This window comes from Natrix helvetica, assembly GCF_964273705.1.
Source record: "Natrix helvetica genome assembly, chromosome: Z".
Lineage (NCBI taxonomy): Eukaryota > Metazoa > Chordata > Lepidosauria > Squamata > Natricidae > Natrix > Natrix helvetica.
Window position 1 is genome coordinate 134,903,113 of NC_138554.1, and position 27,129 is coordinate 134,930,241.

Here is a 27,129-nt window from a genome sequence, read left to right on the forward strand (position 1 = left end):
CGGGAATTTTGCAGTATCCTTCACCTGCCACGCCCACCAAGCCACGCCCACAGAACCAGTAGTAAAAAAAAAAGTGAATTTCACCACTGCTTTAGTGACTCTTATGAGACTCATCATATACAGCTCCGTTAAAGTGGGTCTAAAACACCAGAAGCTACTGAGAAAATTGGCTTTTTTATTAACGGTTTTCTCCTGAAATGCAGGCATGCTGCAGTGTAACACTAAGGGTAAATGAATAAAGAGAGCCATATCTACTATGGTAACCAGCAGTACTATAATTAAAAATATTGCCTTTGCCATCATGAAATAATTGTAATTGTATGTTTACTTCTGAGCGTTTGAAAAGGTTTCAGCCTTCTACTATTGACCAAAATTTAACCTTTTCTCTTCCTTACATGCCACATTAAGGATGAAACTGTGTATTCTCAATATATCAAGCCAAGACAGATAAATAAATAGGAATGAAGACAAATCTATAGCCAATCCAGAGAGAACGCACCGGCACTGATTTGTTACAAACAAGGACAAATCACTGCATTCAATGTATTGCTACCAAAATGCAACCTTCCATTTATTCCAATACTTTTGAGCCTGGGCAAAATAGGATAATGTATATTCCCTAGTGGCTGTTGTTTTGAATGAAAGGGAAAAAAGGTCCTAATGCTCTACATTAAACTTGAATTAATTGTTAAAGCACTGAATAAAAGCCAATTGAGCACATGTGAAATACTTACCCCAAAGGGGTTGTAGATGACACATTACATTCAAAGTCAAAAATTGTTTGAGAGGAATGAAATCATGAGGTTGTTTATCTTTTGGGGGAATAGAAGTTGGTAATAGAAGTGAAGGGGGAGGGGCTTTGTGTGATTGGTAATTGAGACAAAAATAAAAACTTTCTCTCCTTGCTTTTATATGTTACGTCCAATACTCCATTTCCCTTTTCATTTCTGCTCTTGAGCCTAAGAAATGTGCATCCTTTGAGACCCCATCCTGATTTTTTCTCACTGTACAGTGTGTTCCTTCCCCTTGCCTTTCTCCGTTGAAAATCAGTGGCTCCATAAAGAGAGACAATGGAAAGTATGGAAATAATGGTTGGAAGGGACCTTGGAGGCCTTCTATTCCAACTTCTCAAGAAGCAGACCCTGTAAGATTCTGGACAAGTGGCTGCCAGTCTCTTCTTGAAAGCTCCAGTGGTGGAACACCCACAAGTTTGGAAGGAGGAGGGTGGGAGGGAGGGAAGGAAGGAAAGAAAGAAAGAAAGAAAGAAGGAGAGGAGAGGAGAGGAGGAGGAGGGAAAGGGAGGGGAGGGAAGCAGAGGGGATGGGGAAGGTAGAGGAACAGAGAAAGGAAGAAAGGAAGGAGAGGGAGGGAGGAAGGAAGAGGAGGGAGGGAGGGAGGAAAGGATGGATGGAGGGGGGAAGCAGGGAGGGAGGAAGCAGGGAGGGAGGAAGGAAGAGGAGGGAGGGACGGAGGGAGGGAGGAAGCAGGGAGGGAGAAAGGAAGCAGGAAGAAAAGGAGGGAGGGAGGAAGGAAAGTAGGAAGGAAAGAAGGATATTATTATGAAATTATTGATATAGCCCAGGGAAAATGGGAAATCCAAGGAAAAAAAAATCGCAAGCAACTGGAGATGAAAAGACCAGATAATGTTACAGGTTGTTTCTCTGAAACAAACAATGATCTAATCCTACATATTGATTCTTCTGCAGGTGGTTTAATAATTTCTTCCTCTGCCTCCTGATGTTTCTATAAACCCCCTGGATAGAAATTTGAGCTTCTTACTACATTGTTACACTTAAAAGCCATTCCTTCTGCTCTCGAAGTTTAGGGCAGGGGGGAAAAAGGATTCTGTAGCACACAGCCTTCAAGAAATGCCTCATCCTTCCTTGCACTGCTTTCCTATCGGTGAACACTGTCTTGCGTGTCTCTGCATGTCATTTCCATCCTGGGGGTGTTATTTGAGCTGAACTCCAGATGGAGCAGAAATGTGGCATTTATCATTTTAAAAAAAAGTCATTGTGGCTCATGAATTGATCGGATGGTGCCAAGATACTGATGGAAGGCAGAACTGCTGAACGAGAGGCTTCCCCACCCAGGGGAAGGCGAGATAATCTCCTTTGGAGTTCTGGAATCCTTCACTAGACACCCTTGCAGACAAGTGATGATAGCATGAAAAATGAAGCCAGGGAGGAAAAAAAAATATATATCAGGGAATTAGGAGCCACTTAAGAGTCCCGATCTGGAGGTGACAAAAAGTGTGGTGTGTGGCGCAATATTGTCGTTCCTGGAAAATATCCACGTAAATACTATCTCCTATTACAGAGGGTCTCCAAACTTGGCCATTTTAAGACTTGTGGACTTCAACTCCCAAAATTCCTCATGCTGGCTAGGGAATTCTGGGAGTTAAAGTCCCTAAGTCTTAAGGTGGCCACGTTTGAAGACTCCTGTCCTACTGAAGGCAGCGCTGTTCCTGATACGCGAGTGGAACTACTCTACTCAAGGCAGAACAAGAAGCAACATGTGGAAATTAATCAAGCAGAGAACCAACCCACAAATAAAGAGAAACTTCCTGACATTGAGAACAATTAATATTAATTAATAATTAATTAACAATATTAAAATAATAGGGTTAACTTAGCCAGTAACCAATGGACTGAGTCTACCAAAGTGATGTCATAGCCTCTGGGGAGTGTCCTCCCGCTTTCTTGACGAAGGAGAATAAGTAGACTGCTGTGCTGCATTAGATTGATCTCTGTCGATCCCTGCTCAATTATCTCTCGTACCGAATGTTCCAGACATAGGCCCGCATCAGAAAGGGTTTTTTGAGGGAAACTGTTGCCGATTGCCAATGAAAATAAAAAGTGAATGCAACTGATAAAACAACAGGGCCATGATATCAAATCATACTTAGTAGCCAAACAATTATGTGTTGTTGGAGGTGCCAACAATTAGAAGCAAGCTAGGCTTGGTTTTGGTTCTTTTTCTTTTCCAGTCTATTAAAAGCTCCTCTTTATCTCTGTCATTTACCCAAGCGAACATGTGAGCTATCTACATAGCTACTTGTAGTTAGCAAATTTGCAAAGCTCAGTTCTTGGGAATCTATCTGAAAAGCCAGCAACACTGTAAGAAAATGAAATTGAGCCACAACTCAGCTATGAGAAGATTAAACCGGGAGATGAGAAGCAGGAAGAGGGAACTTGACATTAGAGCCCCCCCCCCCTACACAAATGAAGACATTGTGAGTCTGCCCACCTTCCCCTGCCCTCGTGCATATTGTTTTCTTCAGTGAGACCAGTTTATGGCAAACGTTCACATTTCAGAATCCATTCCTGACAATTTCAGAAACCAGTTTGATGTAGCAGCTAAAATGATGGGTTGCTTGAAGTTGTTATCAGTAGGAATAAACCATTCTGAACCAAATGAATCAAAAGTTCCCCTCTGTATAAAGCATTTTCCTTTGATTACAGTAACTGTAACTGATCACAATAACTGATCAAGGAGTCCTAGTGGATCACCATTTCAATAAGAGCCAGCAGTGGGCTGCAGCTGGCAAAAAAGCCAATGAAGTCTTAGGTTGCATCAACAGAGGGATAGCATCAAGATCACATGAAGTACTAGTGCTGCTATATATATATATATATACTGCTTTAGTAAGACCACGATTAAAATACTGCATCCAATTTCGGTCACTGCGATATGAAAAAGATATTGAGACTCTAGAAAAAGTGCAGAGAAGCAACAAAGATGATTAAGGGGCTGATTTAATGGAAAGAAGGATTAGGGGATGGCATGATAGCAGTCTTCCAATATTTGAGGGGCTGGCACAAAGAAGAAGGGGGGGTCAATCTCTTTCCAAAGCACCCGAGGACAGAACAAGAAGCAATGGATGGAAACTAAGCAAGGAGAGAACCAATCCAGAACGAAGGAGAAATTTCCTGATTACAACAATCAGTGGAACAACTTGCCTCCAGAAGTTGTAAGTGTTCCAACAGTAGAAGTTTTTAAGAAGAGATTGGACAACCATATTTCTGAAGTGGTGTAAGGTTTCCTGCCTGAGCAAGGGGTTGGACTAGAAGACCTCCAAGGTCTCTTCCAATTCTGTTATTCTGTTATAAATAGTTGCAGGAACTGGGAATGTCTAGTCTAACGAAAAGAAGGACTAGGGGTGACATGATAGCAGAGAGAAGGGGGTCAGCCTGTTCTCCACAGCAGCTGAGGGCTAGACAAGAAGAGATGGAAATTTATCAAGCAGAGAACCATCCTAGAAATAAGAATTCCTGTCTTATGAAACACATGGAAATGAATTGATGTCTTTCAAAACAGTCCTGATCATTGGTGTCTCTAACCTCATGGCTTATTATCCAGGATCTAGACCTGGACCTCATTATCCAGGAATTAATAAAGGACATGTGATGAATGGTCTTTTCTCATCTGCCTGCAATGGAGGTTAAAAGATTGATAGATATGGGGGTCCCTCTCCCACCCTCCTAGTCCCCAATAATGAGATATGATTGCTATATATCTGAGGGAGAGGTTAAGAAATATAAATATAAAAATAAATATAGACTAGTTAATTTTACTCCAATATTTGGAATTGTATTTATTTGGAATTGCCTTTAGATTATTAATTAATAATTCCATCTTTCTATGAATTATTAATTTTAATTATTGGAATAATAATTGGGATTGTATGGGGTCTCCTGCTTTAGCGGTTGGACTGTTGTGTTTCCCCAAAAATAAGACAGGGTCTTATTTTCTTTTGACCACCGAACTAAACACTTGGCCTTATTTTCAGGGAGGTCTTATTATTTTTGAGGTGCAGGAGGCGGCGAGTGTGGTCACCTCATGGCTGCTACTGCATTGCAATATTTTTTGAGAGGGCTTATTTTAGTGCATGCGCTCAAAAGCCCGATTGGGCTTATTATCCAGGGAGGGCTTATTTTCAGGGAAAAATGGTAGAAGACTTCCAAGGTCCCTCCTTCAGCTCTATCTGATTGAATGAATGAATGAATGAATGAATGAATGAATGAATGAATGAATGAATGAATGAATGCTGATAAGAATGAAGTTCACAGCATGTCATTCTGACTAATGGGGGACAATCATCTTAAGAACAAAACCTTGAGCTTAAAGAGAGTTTCAAGATTAAAGAGAGATCCAACCTAAAGGTAAGGAGAAATTTTCTGACAGTGAGATCAATTAATCAATGGAATAGTTTGCCTCCTGAAGTTCTGGGTGCTCCATCACTAGAAATTTTTAAAAACAGACAGGACAGGCATTTAACTGGGATGGTTTATGATCTCCTGCCTTGAGCAGTGGGTTCGACTAGAAGACCTTTGAGGTCCCTTCCAGCCCTATGATTCTGTGCTCTATGTTCTAAGCTTGAAATCTGCATCTGAAGACAGCAGAAAGGGCTCCCATGATTGTAACAAAATAAACACAAAAAGGTGGGATTCTCAAGCCGTGATGCGCAGAACTGGAATTTTAATTGTGTACCTTATTTGCACCCATGAAATGTTGGATGATACAGAAAAGAGCTAATTCACGAACGGTGCTTGTTTTCTAGCACCCATCACTGAAGGTTAGTGTATTATTTTGGGAAGGGACTGTAGCTCATTGACAAATTACATGCAAGCAGATTTAATCTCTGATTCAAAGGGATCTCAAGACAATGGAAAACTGGTCTGTAAGCAGCCAAAGATCAAAGCTGACAATGCTAGGCTAAATATCCGTCAAAAGGTAATCTGAGTCAGCTTCATGTGTCTACAGGAAATTCTGCTCATTGCCTATCCTCTGGCTTCTAAGAGTGCAGAAGGCATAATCAACACCTATTCTACTCAAGTGTGCATTGCTGGAAGATAAAAAGAAAACCAATGGTTTTTCAAGGAAGTAGGATTTTTTAACTGATTACAAAAGCCTTTGTTAAGTCGTCTTTCTTTATGGATGTCTGCTTAGATGATGTTTTGTTGTTGAAGAAACATGATGGAACTATTACCACGGCTGGCTTGTTAATTTCCCCAAGATCTTTCCAATAATGGCTCAATTCAACAACACATTCAAACCATTATCAGCCAACGATATCTGTGTTCTTATTTCAAACAATGAAAAAAAATTGAGGGTCTGTCACAGAGGGGTTTGACCTGTTCTCCAAATCACCTGAGGGCAGGACAAGAAGTAATAGATGGAAACTTATCAAAGAGAAAACCAACCTAGAACTAAGGAGAAATTCCTTGACAGTGAAAACAATTAATCAATGGAACAGTCTATGTTGTGGGTGCTTCATCACCGAAGGTTTTCAAGAAGAGATTGGATAGCCATTTGTTTGGAATAGTGTAAGTTCTCCTGCTCAGTCAGGGGGTTGGATTGGAAGACCTCTAAGGTCCCTTCCAACTCTGCTATTCTGTAATTCATAATATCCTAAGCTGGAACAAATATATAGCATTAGAACAAATATATAGTAGAGTTTAATGTGATTGCCTGATTCTCATGATACACTTAGATATAATGTGATTTAGTCACTGAAATTTATTTAACGTGTCGAATTTCATGCCACCAAGAACATAATATGAAGGCAGGGTAAGGTCTGGTTTTTCCAGCATTATCCCTGTTCTTCCTCAGATCATGATTAGGCCAATTCAAGGCATTTGGTCTATTAAGGATAAAAAGACATGTGTAATATTTCCTACCAAATCAGGATTTCAGCCCAATATTTTGATTTAGTTCTCATGGAAATATTGTCTGCTGATCCAGCACAAGCTCACTGAAGTAAGGGGATTGCATTTTGCCTTCCACATTTTTGTTTTAGAATCCTACTTGCTATTTTAAGGCCCCTGTCTCAATATTACTAATTGCAAGCAGAAAAAACAAACAAACTGATAAAAACATTTGGCTCTCAAATTGTGCATTGTCGAGAAATATTTGGTGCGTCATGACATAGATCTATGCCATGCCCTATTAAATGAACTAGAAAGTTGGGTTCTGCAAAAACAGCATAAAATGGCCTCTCTTTCCTTTCCTATCCCTATAAAAGAGAAATTTTGCTAGTTTAACATTCAACAAAGAAATGCGAAACTGGACTATTTATCCATTTGGGAGCCTTACGCATAGAAGAGTTTAAGCACAACTGCTTCATTACAAAGGAAGAGAAATGTGGACTTTCTGATTTAATTATTCCATAGCAAAAAAGGAACTGCAGAGACAATCCTTGCTGAACCTCATTTGCAATCTGGTAAATAGGCAAGACAGCCTGAAATAAACAGGGAATCCCACAAATGTGAGACAACTAGGCGTACTTTCAGATTAACCCAAATGCCTGCTCTTCAGCAGTTCCTTTTTGTCTTCAGCTGTAAGGAACATAAAACTTATCCAACAGAAAATGGAGTCAGATTATCTCATTACAAACAGACTTTGAAGGTGAACTACTGCAGTCTTTATCTGTTTTGACAACTAGCAATAGCAACAGCACCCAACAATCTGGGTCCTCATTTTACTGACCTCAGAAGGATGGAAGGCTGAGTCCTGAACCTTGAGCCCCATCAAAATTGAACAGGTACAGCCTGCAATATACTACTTTCTAACCACTGTGCCATCACAGCTCTTCCTATCTGAAGTTATCTATAGGTAGGACTGGTGTAGCTCGTTTCAACATGTCTGGGAGCACCAGATCTGTGTTGAAACATGTAAATTCCTTAAATCACTGAAAAATATAATGTACCATCATCAAACGTATTGGAGAAGTGTATCTCACTTCATAAAAGGCCAGGCGATAAATCTCCTCTTTCTAGAAACTTAACATCACACTCAATGGGTAATTGCAGAAACTTTAAAGATATGCTAAATGAGCTATTTTAATTGCAAATACAAAAGATGCAGTATGCACACAGAAGAACCATCCATCAAAGAGCATAGAGGAATCAAGGCTTATTTGTGCATGTGTCAGATTAAACCCAGATGAAGGAACGCTGGATCAGAGACAGAATCTTAGAAGAGCCATTTCTCCCATTGTAGCAGAACGCTGAATAATAGGAATGTCCCTTTAATATGACATTTGCTATCATATGGCCCATACTTGAATAATCTAAAAACCACCTATAGATCCCCTTTTTCCATTGGGCTTCCCCGCCCAACCCCCCCCCCCATATTTTTATCTAAATTTAATTAATCTGACATTTCATATTGAACCAAGCGGGCAGTTCCTTGGCCGAGAGGCATTTCCAATGATGATCTAGATGAAATTTAAACTCACCACTTGAAGTAGAGCCAGGTAACCAGCACCAACATTGTCAAAGTTGACTTTCACTACGGTCCAGTACAACTCTCCAGTGTCATTCATGCTTTGACACTCACTCTTGTTGTTGACAATTGTGTGGTTCAAAGGCTCATCGCCTTCTGTCTTGTTAATGCATTTCCCAAATTTGCCGGCAAACAAGTTGACTCCCATGATGCTGAAGATGAGCCAAAAAATGAGGCAGACAAGCAGAACATTCATGATTGAAGGGATGGCCCCTACCAAGGCATTCACTACCACCTTTGACGGAGGAGAAGACAACATTCAGTTAGTTGCAATGGATCTGCTGAGTAACCCCACCTAGAACCTGGTTGCTCTAGACACCTCCTAACTCAAATTATACACCCCAAAAAAAGACAGTTTAAAAATAAACTTATTTAGCAAACGTAAGTATGGAAGTTCCTTCTGTTTACTGTCTTTTTTTAAAAAAAGAAAAGACTAATGACTTTCCACAAGTTCATTCAACTCAGGGAATTAACTAACTTATCCATCCAAGATTTAGTGTTGGTCTAATAAAAATGTATTGATACTGTACAGGTAGTGCTCAACTTACAGCACAGTTCATTCAGTGACCATTCAATGTTACAACGGCACTGAAAAAATGACGACAATTTTTCACTTACAACAGTTGCAGCATCCCCATGGCCATGTGATCAAAATTCAGGCAACTGACTCATATTTATGACGGTTGCAGTGTCTCTGGGGCAAGTGATCCCCTTTTGCAACCTTCTGATCAGCCAACTCAATGGAGAAACCAGATTCACTCAACGGCCGTGTTACTAATTTAATAAATGCAGTGATTCACATAACAAATGTGGCAAGAAAAGTTGTTAAATGGGGCAAAACTCCCTTAACAATTGTCTGGCTTAGCAAAATAAACGTTGAGCTCAATTGTAGTTGTAAGTTGAGGACTACCTGTATCTAGTTTATTTAGCACTGCTTTTCATATCTGAGCTCTTCTCATCAAGATACGATTCCCTTCCATTGGCAGCTGGATGAAAATAAGTGTCAGACTCACAACTTCCCAGATACTGAAGCACAATGTGGAAATGCCTCTTTTGTTGTGTTGACATGGAGCCATTAAAGCAATATTCAGCTTCTGGAACCACAGTTGGTTTTATAATGTAGTGTGCTGCTCCCTAATTTATCTTGGCCATCAAAAGCATATAGAAGAGCAATATTTTATGAATCATTATTGTCATAAAATGCTTTTGCCAGCTGAGAGCCCACTGTGTAGGACTTACTACATATTTAATATTTATAGGAACCTATCTTCTGATTAATAATTAATATAGTATTGTTTATCAAAGCTCTAAGATGCATGGGCATACCTATGGCTCCAGTAGATATGCCTAGAATGAGAAAGGGAGATTTTCTTCCAATTAACAAATATATCCAAGGAATACTCTTTTGAAACTCACATCCAGTTTGTACAAACATGCACACACACTATAGATACGAGCAATTCCAGCATGTTTGAGTATGCATTCACATGGAACAATGTAATGTAGGAACTGCATATTCAAGCTACTGTGGGCATGATTATTAAGACGTAGCTATGAGAATTGCTGCAAATTATATTCATGGTCACTTGTGTAAACATTCTCAGAAAGAGTGCATGGTTCTACATGATTGAAACTGTTCATTTGTTCAAAACACTTGCTTACATCATTTCCATTCATTGCATGTTAGGGCATGTATCATCACAATAGTTTGATTGAAATCAATCCTGTAACTTTTGATTACATTTAAAACTGAACTACAATTTGGATTCGATCTCCAGATTTTACTCATTAGACACCTGTAAATCAATGAAATACTGGAAGATTGAGAGGCATTACCATCATATCAATTCAGGTACTGAATGATATAATTCAGGATCTCCAGACTTAGCCACTTTAAGACTTGTGGACTTCAATTCTCAGAATTCCTGAACCAGTCATACTGGCTATGGAATTCTAGGAGTTGAAGTCCACAAGACTTAAAGTGGAGACACCTTATCTCATATAGTGGAAGAAAGTGTCCCTCTCTCTCCACTAGAGAAGAGGACAAAATTTCTGCTCGGTGGCTTGATCTGACCTGTACCATCTTTCCCCCATTTTTTGATATGGTCACAAGGCAGATACCCGCATCTACTCTGAACATTTTTGAGATTAAAACAGAGGACTGTTTCCCCAGTCCTTGATTTATCACTGGAACACATTCTAGTAAAAGAAATTAACAGACATTCCTCCTTGCTTTCATTGTTCAAGTTTTCATATAAATTCCACATGTCTACAAATTTCTGCTTTCCTGTATCTTCCCAGCAGGATCAATGAGCAATATAAATTATTTCATGATATTACATGCAAAGATAATACTGCATAGCTGAGGACAGAATTATGTAAGATCTGGTCAAAAGACCAAGAATGTAGATTGGAATCAGGCCAATCCACTTTGGAAAGGTTTAAGACCAAATAAACATACATCAATCAAGGCAAGATAACACCATTGTGGTAAGAAAAGTCACATTTGCAATATTGTATTGAAGCAATGGAGATGGATATTTTAGCAGGATAAAAATTATCACCTCAGGCATGAAACATTTGAGTAATATTGACATGCACTCCAACAGACAATACAGTAAATTACAGACACATCACTCAAGTCTTCAGTCATCAATCTCAGGTATAAAGAAGGGAGGAGTTATGCACACAGAACATGAAATATTCTATATACTATTCAGCAAAAGACAATACTGACTAAACAAAAAATGTAGGGTGGAACGGCAATTGCCTTGTGTTCAGATGATCTGAGCTGTATTACTTGGAGAAGTTTCTCACAATTGTTACTTTCACTGGCTTAAGACAACCTTGCCAGCTCGGTAACTCCGTTTCTCCTCCTCTTTGTTTTTATCAAGTGCAAATATGTCTCTCTTTGTTGATTTGTGTCTTTGATCTTCGTATCAGCTTTTACTTCACCTTCCTTGGATTTCTGGAATGGAGGCTAAGCTGTATTGATCTCAGGAAATAACACGTTGTTTCAAGTGTAAATCGAATGATAGGAAATGTTACATCTTATCTAATGAGTCCGTTGTAGACTGTGGGACAAGCCAATAATATAGTTGATTTATTTTGATGCAGCACCTGCACTTCGGTGTGTTTTCAATGTATAATTTATTACACTTTAATCACGTAATACTGATATTATGAAGTTCTCTTGAAAACTTCATACCTAATATTGTTTGTAAGATTTACACTCTTTTTTCCCTTCCAGGAACCAAGGTGCAGCATTTTTGCCTTCAATTTTATCTCCTCAAACAAACACAGCCTGGGTTGAACTGATGGAGTTAAAGTTAACCATTAAATATCTGAGATTGAAGATGGGCTTTTAACTGGGTTACCCCTGTCCCAGAACAGCAATATAACCCCTACATCACACCGGTTTAGGAAATGAACATTGAAAATTCATTTATTGTTAATTTTTGTACTTGTATTATACAACATTTTTCCATTTGTTCAAATCAGCCTTTACCCACAGTAATGGAATGCGTGGATGACCTTAAAGAAAGAGAGGATATAGGCAATCTTCAAATTACAACCACAACTGAGCCCCAAATTTATGTTGCTAAGTGAAACACTTGTTAATTGAGTTGTGTCCCATTTTATGACCTTTCTTGCCACTTTTGTTAAACGAATCAGTGCAGTTGCCAAGACAGTAACACAGCTGTTAAGTGAATCAGGCTTCCCCATTGACTTTCCTTCTCAGAAAGTCACAAAAGGGGGATCACATAACACCCCAGAACACTGCAGTTGTCATAAATATGAACCCGTTGCCAAGCTTCTGAATTTTGATCACATGACCATGGGAATGCTACAACAATCGTAAGTGTGAAAATGGTCATAAATCACTTTTTTCAGTGCCGTTGTAACTTCAAAAGGTTACTAAATGAATGGTGGAAAACCAAGGACTACCTGTATGGCCAGGAAACAATTAGAGAAGGGGATAGGAACCTAACAGCTGTCTCACTTAGCAAGAGAAATTTTGGCTCAACTGTGGTCATAAATCGAGGATTACCTGTATTCCCCATGGAGGCACTATTCCATAATGTCCCCAGAGGCGGTGTGCTGTGGTGGGGAAAGTGTTGGACAAGCAGTAGGGAGACCCCAGTCCAAGCCAGCCCCAAGCCCAGGATTTTCGCTAGGTGACTTTGTGTCACTCACGGTACCTCAGGCCGGCCTATCTCACAAGATTGCAGTCATAGGGATAACATGTGAATCAGGGACATGTTAAGTGGGGACTGAGATGTATGTTAATGCAGGGGTCTCCAACCTTGGCAACTTTAAGACTTGTGGACTTTAACTCCCAGAATTCCTCAGCCAGCAAAGCTGAAGTCCCCAAGTCTTAAAGATGCCAAAGTTGGAGAGCCCTGTGTTAATACATTAAAACATTGGTGAGAGTCAATCGTTGCATTGTACCAACATCACCTTGCCTATGGCTAAATCCAGATTATTTGCATATAATTCTGCAGAAGATGCCCACAACATTGTGGGTGTCCTTATCAAAATCTTGCAATGCTCTCTCCAGCCATGGGAAACATACCATGGATTAAATCAGGGATCTCCACACTTGGCAACTTTAAGACTTGTGGACTTCAACTCTTAGAATTCCTCAGCCATGCATGCTTAAAGTTGCCAAGTTTTGGTGACCCCTGGATTAAATAATAAAAGATAACCTTGAATAAATAATAAATAACCTTGAATTCTCATACTGCAAGGCTACTTCGCCAAAATCCACTTGCATTATCCGTAACATCTTCATCAGCAATCAGCAACCTTGTCTCATCATGAGAAAATATTTATATTAATGATAGCGTGGAGAGAGACTGGTTACAAGAATGGTCTCTGCGCTAAAGGATATTTTACCGGCAGACAAAAATTTGGTGGGTTTTTGAGGCGGTATGACAGTGTATGCGTTTGTATGTGTGTGTGTCCCCGAAGACGTCTCCGTGGTCATGTGGCTGGCATAACTAAATGCCACAGGCGTACGGAACACTGTTATCTTCTCACCAAAGGTGGTTCCCATTTTTCTACCTTTTTCTGCAAAGGTGGTTCCTGTTTTTCTACTTTGCTTTTGAATTACTAGGTTGGCAGAAGCTGGGACAAGTAACGGGAGCTCACTCCGTTATGCAGCACTAGGGATTCAAACTGCTGACCTTTCTGATCGACAAGCTCAGCATCCTGTCCACTGCACTTCTGTGCGTGTGTGTGTGTATGTGTGTTTGACTTTTACACTTCCCCTTTTCTTCTGAAAGCTAGTGGACATGAGACAATTTAGTTAATGTGCCTAGTAGTCCAGGGAAACTTTTATGAATAGGTCTGGCCTCACTGATTTTGTGGGTGCCATTTTTAATGACCAAATGAATGCACAATTGCCTGACACCCACATAGTTGGCATTTCTGTACGTTCCTTTCTTTTAACCCCTCCCCCCAGGCATTTTACATTTCAATTGTTCCATTCATTTGTGCCTACACTGCCTTAGGAGGGTAGCTGTTTTGTAGCTATATGGTACAAGTAGTTCTCAATTCATTTAGTGGCCATTCAAAGTTATACAACAGCACTGGAAAAAAAAGACTTATGACCATTTTTCACACTTGCTACCATTGTAGCATCCCCATGGTCAAAATTCAGATGCTTTGCAACTGACTCATATTTATGACGGTTGCAGTGTCCCAGGGTTGCCACCTTCTGACTAGAAAAGTCAACAGGGAAGCCAGATTCACTTAATAACTGTGTTACTAACTTAACAACTGCACTGATTCACTTAACAACTGTGGAAAGAATGATTCTCAAATGGGGCAAAAATCACTTGATAAATGTCTCACTTAGCAACAGAAATTCTGGGTTTCAAGGACTACCTGTATTTTGTTTTCCACATGGTGGTTATTATTGTTGTTTGATTTTATTGTCATTTCATTATTTCCATTTTTCATCAGCCCAGACAGCTTTACTGGGCAGGATTAAAAACAGAATAAAGAAATTTTATTAGCCAAAGTAAAATTCTGAAGAGAAACGTATTAGAAGAGTGACTGGGGGGGCGGTGGTAATCACGGTAAGGATGATGGCAGAGGCACGTGTATTTTGGTCCTTGACAGAGTAAATTTGTCCAGTGACCATCATTATTGCAAATACACTACAAGACGTTTCAGAATTAAAAGAGGTGATTTGCAAATGGGAGCACCATGCAGAGTTAAGGACAAATGCACAAGATACAAACATACACAACCATGCAAATAAAGGTAAAACAATAAATAGTCAGAGGCATGCAGTCCCTGTCATCCTCATATCCAGAATTTCTCCAATCACTTTCCTGGGAGATCACACAACAAGGCACAAAAACTCGGAGCAAAACATTTGACACTTCTCCAGGTAAATTATTAATAGCATAATGCTTTGCTGATGTTTTTACATCTTGGCCAAATTCCCTTTTAGGACAATGAATCCAAGAACCATCAATAGCTGAAGAGACTATTATTGCGATAGAATGTGATGGATGAACTACAAATCTAACAAAGCTAATTTCTTCAGTGCCAGGGAAGATTTTCATATGGGTATTTATTTTGACTGCCCATCTGTAGTTTAGTTTGGAAGCAGGTACTTTTAATTGTGCTGTCCTGTAATGTAGCAAGATCCAAAATAACTATCTGTTTCTTGTGTAGTCTTCTTTTTTGAATGACAGTCTACCATGAGATTGCACTTCCTTGATTATTATTATTATTTTATTTTAAAAAAATCTTTTTTGAGGAGTTGAGAGAGTGGGATGAAGGAAATTTCCAGGACTTCTAGAGAAATCATCTAGATCAATCCAGACTAATTTCTACATTCCTGTTACTGCATTGCAACACCCTTCTTCTATGGTCCTAATTCAGGGTCCTCATATCAAATATTTATTTAAAAAATTCAGCCAATACCCATTCAAGGATAAGCCCTCTGGTTAGGCGTAGTTCTTGACTTACAACAGTTCATTTAGTTACAATGGCATTGAAAAAAGTGACTTATGGCCGTTTTCCCACTTAAAATCATTGCAGCATTCCCATGGTTGCGTGATCAAAAGTCAGACATTTGGCAACTGGCTCATACTTATGACGGTTGCGGTGTCCTGAGGTCATGTACCTTTTGCGACATTCTGACAAGCAAGGTCAATGGGGAAGCCACATTCACTTAACAACTGTATCGCTTAGCAGCATAAATTTTTGGCTCAATTGTAGTCGTAAGTCAAGGACTATCTGTATACAAGCAGATGCGGATATGCTAGAGCCCTGTTTTCGTATATAGTTTCAGCGTCTTCTTAAGATGGTTCTTATTTATTTACTTATTTAGTGTATGGCATACTATACATGGACTTGCAATATATATTAACATTTCACCTAGACTAAAAAACACAATAAAATATGAATGTTAAAAGATATCTACATTCATACACCAACATCTAACCTAAATAAATATAAACCTAATAAATGGGATAGGACTTCCTGCTTTAGCAGGGGGTTGGACTAGAAGACCTCTGAGGTCCCTTTCAATTCTATTATACTATTAACCATTAAAGCGCAGTATCATTTATATGGGGAAAAAGTAAGATATCAGACTGCGGTACATGGCCTCAGCGTACATCCGGTGACCTCGCAATCACGCTGAGGGGAGCATACTGTGTCCTATTCACATAGTGAGTCCCAGCAGATTTCGTGTGCTGTTCGAATCCTATTCAGGGTTGTCCATTGTTGGCACTGCAGTTCAAAGCCTGGCACCTTCTGCATGGTATCAATGATATGCCTTCCTATGTCTGGGAATTAATTTGCCTTTCCGGGGTTCTTAGTATCTGAGCCCGAGAGCCAATTAAGATCTAGCAGGTACCTACGATGTCTTATAGAAGGGATGAAAACCTGTGTGGTCTTCAAGGCAGCCAAGAATTATTACAAAGCAACATTCGGTGACTTCTAGAACCTTAAACCAGGGGTGTCCAAACTTGGGAACTTTAAGACTTGTGGACTTTAACTCCCAGAATTCCTGAGCCAGCATGGACACCCCTGCCTTAAATTATCTATTCACTCTGATCAATGCCATTAAAACCAACTGTCTGATCATTCCTCTTACCACCAACTCCAGAACTGGAACAGCAGCTTTCTTAAATATTTTATAGATTCTGGCTCATAATATTTTTTGCCTTTTTGGGGACTTGACCACTCAGAATGCCAAGAAAATAAAAACTAGAAAGGGTAAAGAGAGGTATATTTTTTTTCAGTTGAAGGGCAGCACACAATAGATATGTTGGGGAGAACCTCTTCACACCACGACCCATTCCGTCTTTGCCTTAAGCTGCTGCCCCATTCAGTTCTAATGCTTCAATCAATCCACTATCACAGGCACCATTAACTTCAAAGAAGTTGTGACGAGTTCATTAATTTCAAAACTAGGCTTTTTGGTTTCATAATATGTTCCCTGAGGGTGAGCCATTGGCTATTATCATCCTTCCTGCTTGATGTATTTGTACCTCGGCATTACAGCTACTTAATCTCTCTCTCCTGGGACTTGGTTCCCCTCTTTACTCCACCCCTGGCACATTGTAATATGTAACATAGCCTGGTAATAATAGTAAGCTTTAGTGTATCTGAGTCATGGTTAAATGTGGCTAAACTTACTAAGAATATTCAGGACAGGTATTTCTAATTATTCCTCATCTAACTGAAAAGTCGAAGTCTTTCTATTCCAATTGCACTCAGCTGGGAAACATATGTGTGGTTGGGGCCTTGGGCTTGTTTGTTTTCTTGCAGGTGTTTCATTACCCAACTGAGTAACATCATCCATGTTGTTACCTAATTTGGGTAATGAAACGTCTGCAAGGAAACAACCAATCTCAGAGAGCACCAAGAACTCCTCTCTTCTCAACCCTGGGCCACAATTATTTTTCTTTATTGGTATAGACAACTCTAGCAAGCGAGTGTCTTTGAGCAACATGAGCCTGATGACACAATTGCACAATAGGCAAATGGAATGTTGGGATATCTAACGCAACTCTTTTGCATCATGAGGCGCATTTTCTGGCTGCCCTCGACCTCACTTCGGTGGATACTTGTGGCTTGGAAAGAATTTACTGACTGATTTTGCAGCATTTTTATCTCATCTACTATACCAAGGGTTTACTCAAACTATAGGCAGGCCTCATGACCACAATTGAGCCCAAACTTTGGGTTGCTTAGGTGGACAGGTATTAAGTGAGTTTAGCACCATTTTATGACTTTCTTGCCACAATTGTTAAGTGAATCGTTGCAGCTGTTAAGTTAGCAATACAATAGTTAAGTGAATCTGGATGCCCTATTGACTTTGCTTTCAAAAGGGAATCACAAGTGCAACCGTCATAAATATGAGCCAGTTGATGAACTTCTGAATTTTGATCGGATAATCATGGGGATGCTGCAACAGTTGTAAGTGTGCAAAAGTGTGCATTGTTAACTTCGAACAGTCACTAGGTGTTGTAAGCAGAGGTCTCCCTGTACATTCCCATCAAGGCCTGGGGCTGCAATGTATGGATATTATCAGTGCACTGTTGATGATTGCACATCTTGAACCAGCAAATGAACTCTTGTAGTGGCTTCCCGTAGACATGAAATGATAGGAGAGACAGAGATGAACACACTGGTATATGTCTGGGGGGGCCTCCCTTCTTCTATTACTATCCATTGATTCAGCGTAGTATGGAAGGAGTAGAATCACTACAAGTAGGATTCTCAATTCTTCTGCCTAGAAGAATATTATCATCAATGGACCAGAGAGCACTAAGAGTCTAGAAGGTCCATTATCCTGACACAGATCAGCCACCAGCTTAAGAAGTAAGATAGGAACTTTTTCTTCCTACATTCTAAGTTTAACCTGACGTAAACCACACTTTTCACGAATAAAACGTTAAGAGCTGTGCCTTCAGATTGACTTTAAACTGGAGCTCAGATTGAAAGAATTAATATAATATTGGGACTTTTATTGTTTCTTTTCTCATCTCCTGCAAATTAAAGACTCTACCGTAACTGTTTAAGGACTGTTCGGGGCCAACTGTGGTTGTCCCAAACCAAGATCTTACTCTATTATGGATGCTGAATTTCTTCCCCTCATGACCATCTCAAGAATGACCACGAACTACAGGTAGCCTCGACTTACGACCACAATCGAGCCAAACTTTCTGTTGTTAAGCAAGAGAGTTGTTAAATGATTCCGGCTTTCCCATTGACTTTGCTTGTCAAAAAAAAATCACAAAAGGCGATCATATGAACCTGGAACACTGCAACCGTCATAAATATGAGTCAGTTCCCAAGTGACTGAATTTTGATCACGTGGTTATGCTGCAATGGTTGTAATTGTGAAAAATCATCATAAGTCACTTTTTCAGTGGTGGTGTAACTTTGAACAGTTACTAAATAAGTTGAGGACAGTCTGTCTTTAAATTCACGTTACTAGAAAATCCAGTTTGATTGATGTGGTTGTGCCTCCTCCCTGCACACTTCAGATCTAAGTGATGTTGACTCCTTTATAAAAATCCCATTATAAAATATTCACACTCGATACAGTCCTTCAATGACTTCTGAACAGTGCTGGTGGTTGGGGGATATTTCAACTCTCATAAGAACTTAAACGTATTCCTAAATTTCTGTGTGAATATTAATATTTGAGCTTACAAGTTTGCACCTTCATTAAAAGCTGTACATTTTAATCAGGCTTCCTACTTTTTTGAAAGATGGATTGTATTCTCGCATCCTTTCCTATTCAGACAAACTCTTGAAGGAGAGTCTTTGCTAAAAGCATCAGGCACACCAGCTAACCTTCTCCGATATGGCACTTTCTAGGTGCACTGAAACTACAGTTCCCAGAAATCACAATATTTCTTGTTGCCATATATGGGGTATTACTGGGTAAGATGGAGCTACAACTTAGCAATTCAGGGAATATGGGTAGTTCCTTGACTTACAACCATTAATTTAGTGACCATTCAAAATTACAACAGTATGGAAAAAAGTGACTTATGAATGTTTTTCTCCCTTATGACTGTGGTAGCATCCTCATGGTCACATGATCAAAATCCAGACACTTGGAAACTGGCATGTATTTATGACGGTTGCAGTGTCTCTTGGGGGCATGTGATCCCTCTTTGTGATCTTCTGACCAGCAAAGTCAATGGGGAAGCCAGAATCACTTAACAGTCATATTACTAACTTAACAACTGAGTGATTCATTTAACAACTGAGGCAAAACAGTCGTAAAATGTGGCAAGCTCATTTAACTGACTCACTTAGCAACCAAAAGTTTGGGTTCAATTGTAGTCATCAATCGAAGACTACCTGTTGATATGTAGAACTTAGTTCAATTACGTTAGGAAACTAACACTTGTCTTTTAGAACTATTCTATTTCCAACTGGCCTAAATGGGCTGAAAAATCAAATTTGAATAAATCTTATTTGATATTGACATGATCTCATTTCTGTAAGAGGCTCCACTGTAGTTCAGAGTCCTCAATTCTACAAATTTGTGAGCAGCTGCAGAAAACCTGAAACGTCTGAAATGCACTTGGCAAATTGGGCATTGATAGATGCTTTCATCTCTATATTGATCTTTGCTCTATTAGTCTGCCTAGTCTAATGAACTGTACTTAAGACATTTGGGAAGAGGATGGTTTTCTTGAACAGCTCTCTGCTGACTTGCTCTTAACCCTGTGCAGTTGTAAGGCTGTTTAATAATGCCCTGTATTAATACCTCACTTATCTCTTTGAGTGACTGAACTGATCTCAGGTCCCAAGGAGGCAAGCAGGAAGATTTTGAATTTTCCTGAACTCAGCTGATCAAATGAGTTGAGGGAAGAAAGAGGGGCAGAGAAAACAAGAAAGGTTCAGGAAGGAAAGATAGAAGAAAAAAGTAGAAATCAGTGATCAGTGCAACAGTGGAATTGAGGAATGCAAAGTTTAAAAAATGTCTCCTATGTTAGACTGCTCTCTAGAAGGTCAGATCCTGAAGAGGAAACTCAAATACTTTGGCCACCTAACGAGAAGGAAGGACTCATTGGAGAAGAGCCTCATGCTGGGAACGATTGAGGGAAAAAGAAGAAGGGGACGGCAGAGAAGGAGGTGGCTGGATGGAGTCACCGAAGCAGTCGGCAGGAGATTAAATGGACTCCAGAGGATGACAGAGGTCAGGAAGTCTTGGAGGAATGTTATCCATGGGGTTGCGATGGGTCGGGCACGACTTCACAACTAACAACAACAACAACGTTAGCTGTACATGGATCACATCAAAATATTTGACCTGCTTTCTTTTCTATTTCTTCTTTAACCCTTGAACTGAACAGGGAGCAGACAGTCTTTAAAACAGGGGCCTGCAATGTCACTTTTTGTGAACTTCCGACAAGCAAAGTCAACATGGAAATCATTTTCACTTAACCTGTGTTACTAACTCAACAGCTGTGGTGATTCACTTAACAACTGTGGCAAGAAAGGTTGCAAAATGAGGCAACCCTCACTTAACAAAAGTCTGATTTAGCAACACACATTTTGGTCTCAATTGTGGTTGTACGTTGAGGGCTGTCGATATTATCTAACATGGATGGGTTTTTGTTTTTTTTTGTTCCTTCTGCCCAGCAAACAATTGCAAAAAGATGATAAGTGTGAGAATAAATAACTTGACTCAGGTTGATCATTGCTTCCATCATCTTTTCCTGACAATTTTCTTGGCCCACTCTGGAAATACAGTTTGAGATAACCAATTGCAAATTTATCCCTTTACTTTTTTGCCTCTCTGGGTTGCATTTACCTGGAAAGTAAAGCAGAAGGAGTTTTGCATGAATTGATTTTTTATAAAGGAGTTATAAGTGTAATTCTCCATTTTATAAAATTATTTGACTCGGTTGAAAATTGTGTTTAAGCCACTGAAATAATTAATATTTAGCCACAAATAGTTAGTTTCCTCTCAGCTGTTTGATTGGCTTCTTTGGTTAATATTTTTAAGAACAGAGAAGTGTGCATTTTAAAAGAAAGAACAATAAAACCAAATACAGTATATCAATTAAGGAATTCAACCATGCTTTTAACTACAAATAATACATTTTGCTCCTTTGGTTTTATGCAAGCAGGCTGCATTACTTATCCTTCAATTAGGGAGAAGATTAAATGTACCAATATGGCACCATCATGCAAAAATAAACAAGAAAGAATTATCCAACACAGACATACATGCACACCTACGCACGCACGCGCACACACACAAATGCCATGTTCACAAATAAAGTGAGATAGTAACCAAGCATACAAATGAACATCTCTCCAATTGCAAAAGTACCTTGTAACAGACTTGGGCTGCAAACAGAAACCCCCTTTCAGAGTCTTGCAAAGTTTTACAAATCCTCAGTTATCAGAAAATAATTTGGCACATTTGTGAGCATGGTTAAAAAAAAGGAGTGAGCAAGCAAAAGACAGAGCAACATTTACTTATTGCAAACGCGTCTTTTCTTTTTAGTATTTCCCCCCCTCTTGATCACATACTTAGCAAACAGAAATCTGCATTTCATTCTGCAAACGCAAACATTGTATTTTTCTTTTTATGTTTGCATCTCCTCTATATACGTGCACCAAGCTCAGAACCTTTCAAAACAGCCGTAGCTTGAAATACTGCAAACGGAAACTAGAAAATGGAAAGAGTGGAAACTTCGTGGATGCTCCCCCCCCCCTACCGTTTAAAAACAGGTTTGTCGACACCTTGTGCAGTGCACACCAAATCTCCGTAACAAATGTCACAACCAAAGAATGTCAATGAACAATTGTCCAAGTGCATGCATGCATACATGACCTATGCAATGATATGGCTACCTATGCGATGAAACAGGAAATACAAATGGTGGCAGCAGAAAAAGATGGGAAGCCAAACAAGGCATGACTAATCCAGGCCCCACTTAACCAGGATTCATCCAGAGAAAGACTGTCAGCCCTCTGTCTTTTACAGCTGGTCATAAAGATGGGAAACGATCAGTGTTAGATCATGGTTAGCTCTTGTAACATCAGCCTTCCTCAGAGGTGGGGAACTAATGGCCCCTTTATGACCTGTGGACTTCAACTCCCAGAATTCCCAGGAATGGCTGATGTAAAAAGAAGAATTATTGTTCCCCAGCCCTGGGGAATCTTTCTGAATCTTTTCTGATGTGTTAGATTTCAGGTCCCATCCCTCTTCCCTCTTCTGAATGATGAATGAGCTGAGGTTAAGAGGTTTTAAGAAAGTGGCGTAATAAAGGCTGGAGGAATTTGTAAAAGAGATTGGAAGAAATGGCTGTCTACAAGGGGGCATTGGATCAAGTGACAAAACACGGCCACCCATTTAATTCAATTTTCTCAATATGGGGTCAGGGACTGCATGCAGAGGCTTATAGGGGGAAATCTGTGAAGGAAAGTTTACAAAACCTTGTTTTTATAGCTTGAGACAGCAAAGACTGAGGCTGCAAGTATAAGGCTAAACTCTTTATTTTAACGGAAGAACTGACAGGAATAAGCAACAACTGAACTCGTCTGACAGCAATTCCCAATTCTTAAAAACCACAAAGAATTGTAGAACAATAGAATTATTATTCTATAATTATCTATGGAATTATAGGTAATCAGGAAGGCTATTTGGGCCATCATATTAATATCCTTGCTTAGGTGTCTATGGAGATTCTCAGCCATCCAGTCCTAGTGGTCTCAAAGGTGTTTCCCCACCCCCACCCCAAAAAAGACAACTGAACCGTTTTTACTCTTCCTCAAATAAAAACCAGCCCAGTTGCTTTTTTTTTGGGGGGGGGGGGGGGAGAAGCACCTTTAAAATAAGGAAGATATTTAAATATTTAACCTGTTGGCATTACCTAAGTGTTGGTGATGCCAAGGTAGTAGCCTGTCAATATTCATACGTAGATTATAATTGCTCGATATCAGGGGTGTCAAACTAAAGGCCTGTGGGATGGATCCAGCCCGTGGGGTGCTTAAATCTGGCCTCATGGGGCCTGCCTGGAAATAGCAAAGGACCAGCCTGTGGTGCCTCCGTTAGCGAAAATGGGGCACAGGGACACGCGGATGGCACGTCGTACCCCATTTTGGCTGGCAAAGTACTGCAGGGGGCCATCCAGGCCAAAAAAGGGTACAGGGGGCTGCCCACAGCCACCCCACAGCTCGTTTTGGCCAGCAGGATGCTACAGGAGGCACCCGTCCTGTGTCGACACCCCACCCCGGCCGGCCCACAAAGGAGAACTACAATGCTGGTCCAGCCCTTGAAGAAATCCAGTTTGACACCCCTGCTCCATATGCCTGACATGGGCTCCAAAGTGGAGACCAACATTCAAAATATATACACAATATTTTGTTTCAGGGCTATTTTTTGCATATATATTTCAGGGGCTGGGTTTCTTTGAAATCAATGGAGTAGCGGCAACTTTTTTTTATCGTTTTTCACTAAAGACGGCGGCTTCCTGCTGTGAGAAAATTTAACCAGGAGCAACAGATACAGAAAGGCTGATCGTGAATCAGTCTTGCTATTTACTATTTGTGTTCAGACAGTAAAGTATTAATCTGCTTTATCTCTGGATAGAGAAAGACTCAAAAGTATTCTATTCTATATTCTATTTATCCATATCAGGAGTACAATATCATTGGCATGACTCTCCGCTCATGTTCCCACTTTAACTCTGAGAATTTAGAGCCTTGAAGGGTGGCACACCAGCAGGGACGTGCGGTCAGGGGAGGCAGGGGAGGCAGAGCCTCACCGCTCTCATCATGAAAAAAAAGGGAAAAGGCGCTGAGGAGCCTCGGGGTATGGGACTGCGCGAGCCGTGGTCCCCTTCATGTTGACTCAGGAAGGCGGGGAATGGGACCACGTGTGCAGGACAGAGGGAGGTGCAGGAGGCTCCTCTAGCCTCAGCCTCCCTCCTGCACATGTGGTCCCATTCCCCGCCTTCTGTCGGGTTCTGATGCCGGAGCTCATGTTCCAGGGCAAATGCGCATGCGCGTGCGGCTCCCTTCCTCGCACTGAGCAATGGCAGGTTTACGGGAAGTTGCTCACAAAAGCAGAAAGTGCGAAGGACTTTTCAGACCGTCGGCTAACGTTTCCTTGCCAGCTCGCTCACGAAAGGACCCTGGAAACCGAGTCGTGGCCTGCGTCTTATTAAGAATTCCCCGCCTTCCTGATGACATCACTAGCCTCACCAGCCATAAACCTCACCGCACGTCACTGCACACCAGATAGTAGCCAAGGAACAGGATCTATCCAGTGGTGGCCCCCCAGCTCTTCCCTCCAAAAAGCGCCTACCAAGTATCCGTTCTATTATATTCCTGGAGTCAGACAAAAATGTATTTATTCTTCAACTTTCCAATCTATTTATATAATCACATTTTATGATGTACAGACAGTCCTAGACTCAGAACCATTCATTTAGTGACTGAAGTTATAAAGACACTGAAAAAAGTGACTTATGACCATTTTTCATATTTGTGTCCATTGCAGCATCCTCATGGTCACATGATCAGAATTTGGGGGTTAGGCAACTGGCATGTATTTATGACAATTGCACTCTCCTGAAGTCATGTGATAACTATTTGTATAACATTCCCAGATGGCTTCTGACAAGCAACGTCAGGAGAAGACAATCAGATTCTCTTAATGGCCACATGATTCACTTAACAACTGCAATGATTTGTTCAACAACTTTGGCAAAACAAGTTCTTAAAATGGGGCAAAACCTACTTAACAACCACCTTGCGTAGCAACAGAAATTTTTGGTTCAGTTGTGGTCATAAGTCAAGGACTGCCTGTAGTCAGATTTTATGATGTAACGAAGCCCTTTTACCTAATCTCCTTTCAGTATTTTCCTGCTTGAGTTGTTTTTATCTGTTCTGTATTTTTAACCATAGTTTTTAGTTTCAGGTTTGTTTTTTTTACTGTGGCACTTATGGGCTTACAAGTCAATTTGGGGGGGGGGGGAATGTTTCAAAGGGCAACGTGAAATTTTAAAAAGGAAAATTAAGAGACAGGGGAGCTGATTGGAAGTTGTCCTAATTGAGGTCTGGTTGTCAACCAGATGACAGGTTCTCTGCAAACAAGACATGAACCGGGATTAGCTCAGAATGAAATCCACCAAGGACGGGATCAGTCCAAGCCAAAGATAATTCAAGAAGCAAGCAGCCTAAATTTTTAGCAGCAGCAGCAGCAGAAAGAGGAGGAGGAGGAGGAGGAGGAGGAGGAGGAAAAAAAGAACTCCACTGCAGGGTACAGGGTCAGCGCCAATCATTTCACATAAAGCCTGGCATGAAAAATGAGAACAGAAAGACTACAAACACAGAGATGATGGGATGGAGGAAGGGCCTCACAGCATGCTGCAGGATGCTCATGGACAGAGAGGCTCTGCTGATGGGTCTTGTAGTAGTTGTTTTGAAATTGAAGTCTTACCCTCATCCCTTCAAATCGTGAGAGTGCTCTTAAGGGCCTCAGAGCTCTGAGGGTCCTAAGGGATTTAATGGGACCCATTTCGGAGTATCCAAGGGAACTAGCTATGAGGCTTATTAGTGAGACCTGAAGGGAGACACAAAACGAAGAAGTCCAAACTATTAGCAAAAGTCCTACCATTCGGCTTCTCTTCTCTGGATTTGCACCTGTAAAGATAAACCTGGTTAATTGATTGAGGAAGCAAGAACCTAAATTGGAGGGAAGTGCGCCATTAACTCATGGGGGAGAGGGGAAGCCGCTGCTACAGAAATATTTTTTTCCAGGACACAGAGCTATTGATTTCCAATGCAAAATAAAACCTAAGAATTAGGAACTGTCAAAAGTGATAGGATGATATCGATCTGGCTGCAGTTTCCCATTTTCCCCTCTAGATGACCACATTGAGCTCCAAAGAATGTCAACATTCGATCAAAAGACGAGAAATCAGAGAGACAATCAATTCTGAAGTACAAAATTAGTTTTCCTCTATTTTTCTCCAACTGAAAAGAAATAGTAGCGGCACAGTACTATCCTCATTTTGCAAAGACTATAATTTTGTACTTTCAAGATGAATGGCTTTATATTATAAAGGATCTATCTATTTATCTATCTATCTATCTATCTATCTATCTATCTATCTATCTATCTATCTATCTATCATCTATCTATCTATCTATCTATCTATCTATCTATCTATCATCTATCTATCTATCATCTATCTATCATCTACCTCCATCCTATATTTCTTTCTCTTTCTCTCTCTCTCTCCTATTTCTCTCTCTCCATCTTATTTCTCTCTCTTTTTTATCTTTCTCTCTCTCATCTCTCTTTCCTTCCATCCTATCTCTTTCCTTCTTTCTTTCTTTCTCTTTTATTTATATCTATCTATCTATCTATCTATCTATCTATCTATCATCTATCTATCTATCATCTATCTATCTATCTATCTATCTATCATCTATCTCAATCCTATATTTCTTTCTCTTTCTCTCTCATCTCTCTTTCCTTCCATCCTATCTTTTCTTTTTTCTTCTTTCTTTCTTTCTCTTTCTCTTCTATCTATATCTATCTATCCATCATCTATCTATCTATCTATCTATCTATCTATCTATCTATCTATCTATCTATCTATCTATCTATCTATCTATCATCATCTATCTATCTATCATCTATCTATCTATCTATCTATCTATCTATCTATCTATCTATCTATCTATCTATCTATCTATCATCTATCTATCTATCATCTATCTACCCCCCCCTCTCTCTATCTCTCCCCCCCCCTATCTACCTATCCATGCTATTTATCTATCATCTATCCTCACACATAGACGTGCACC

General features: G+C 40.1%; 1 protein-coding gene across 1 annotated transcript in view; it reads right to left on the reverse strand.

Moving 5' to 3' along the window:
- The window catches only part of LOC309401147 (sodium channel protein type 5 subunit alpha-like), a 372,397-nt gene that overhangs the window by 10,686 nt on the left and 334,582 nt on the right, over nt 1-27,129 (reverse strand). Inside the window, 1 exon segment of the mRNA XM_081970165.1 lies at nt 8,243-8,524. Coding sequence (XP_081826291.1) covers nt 8,243-8,524 — 282 coding nt within the window.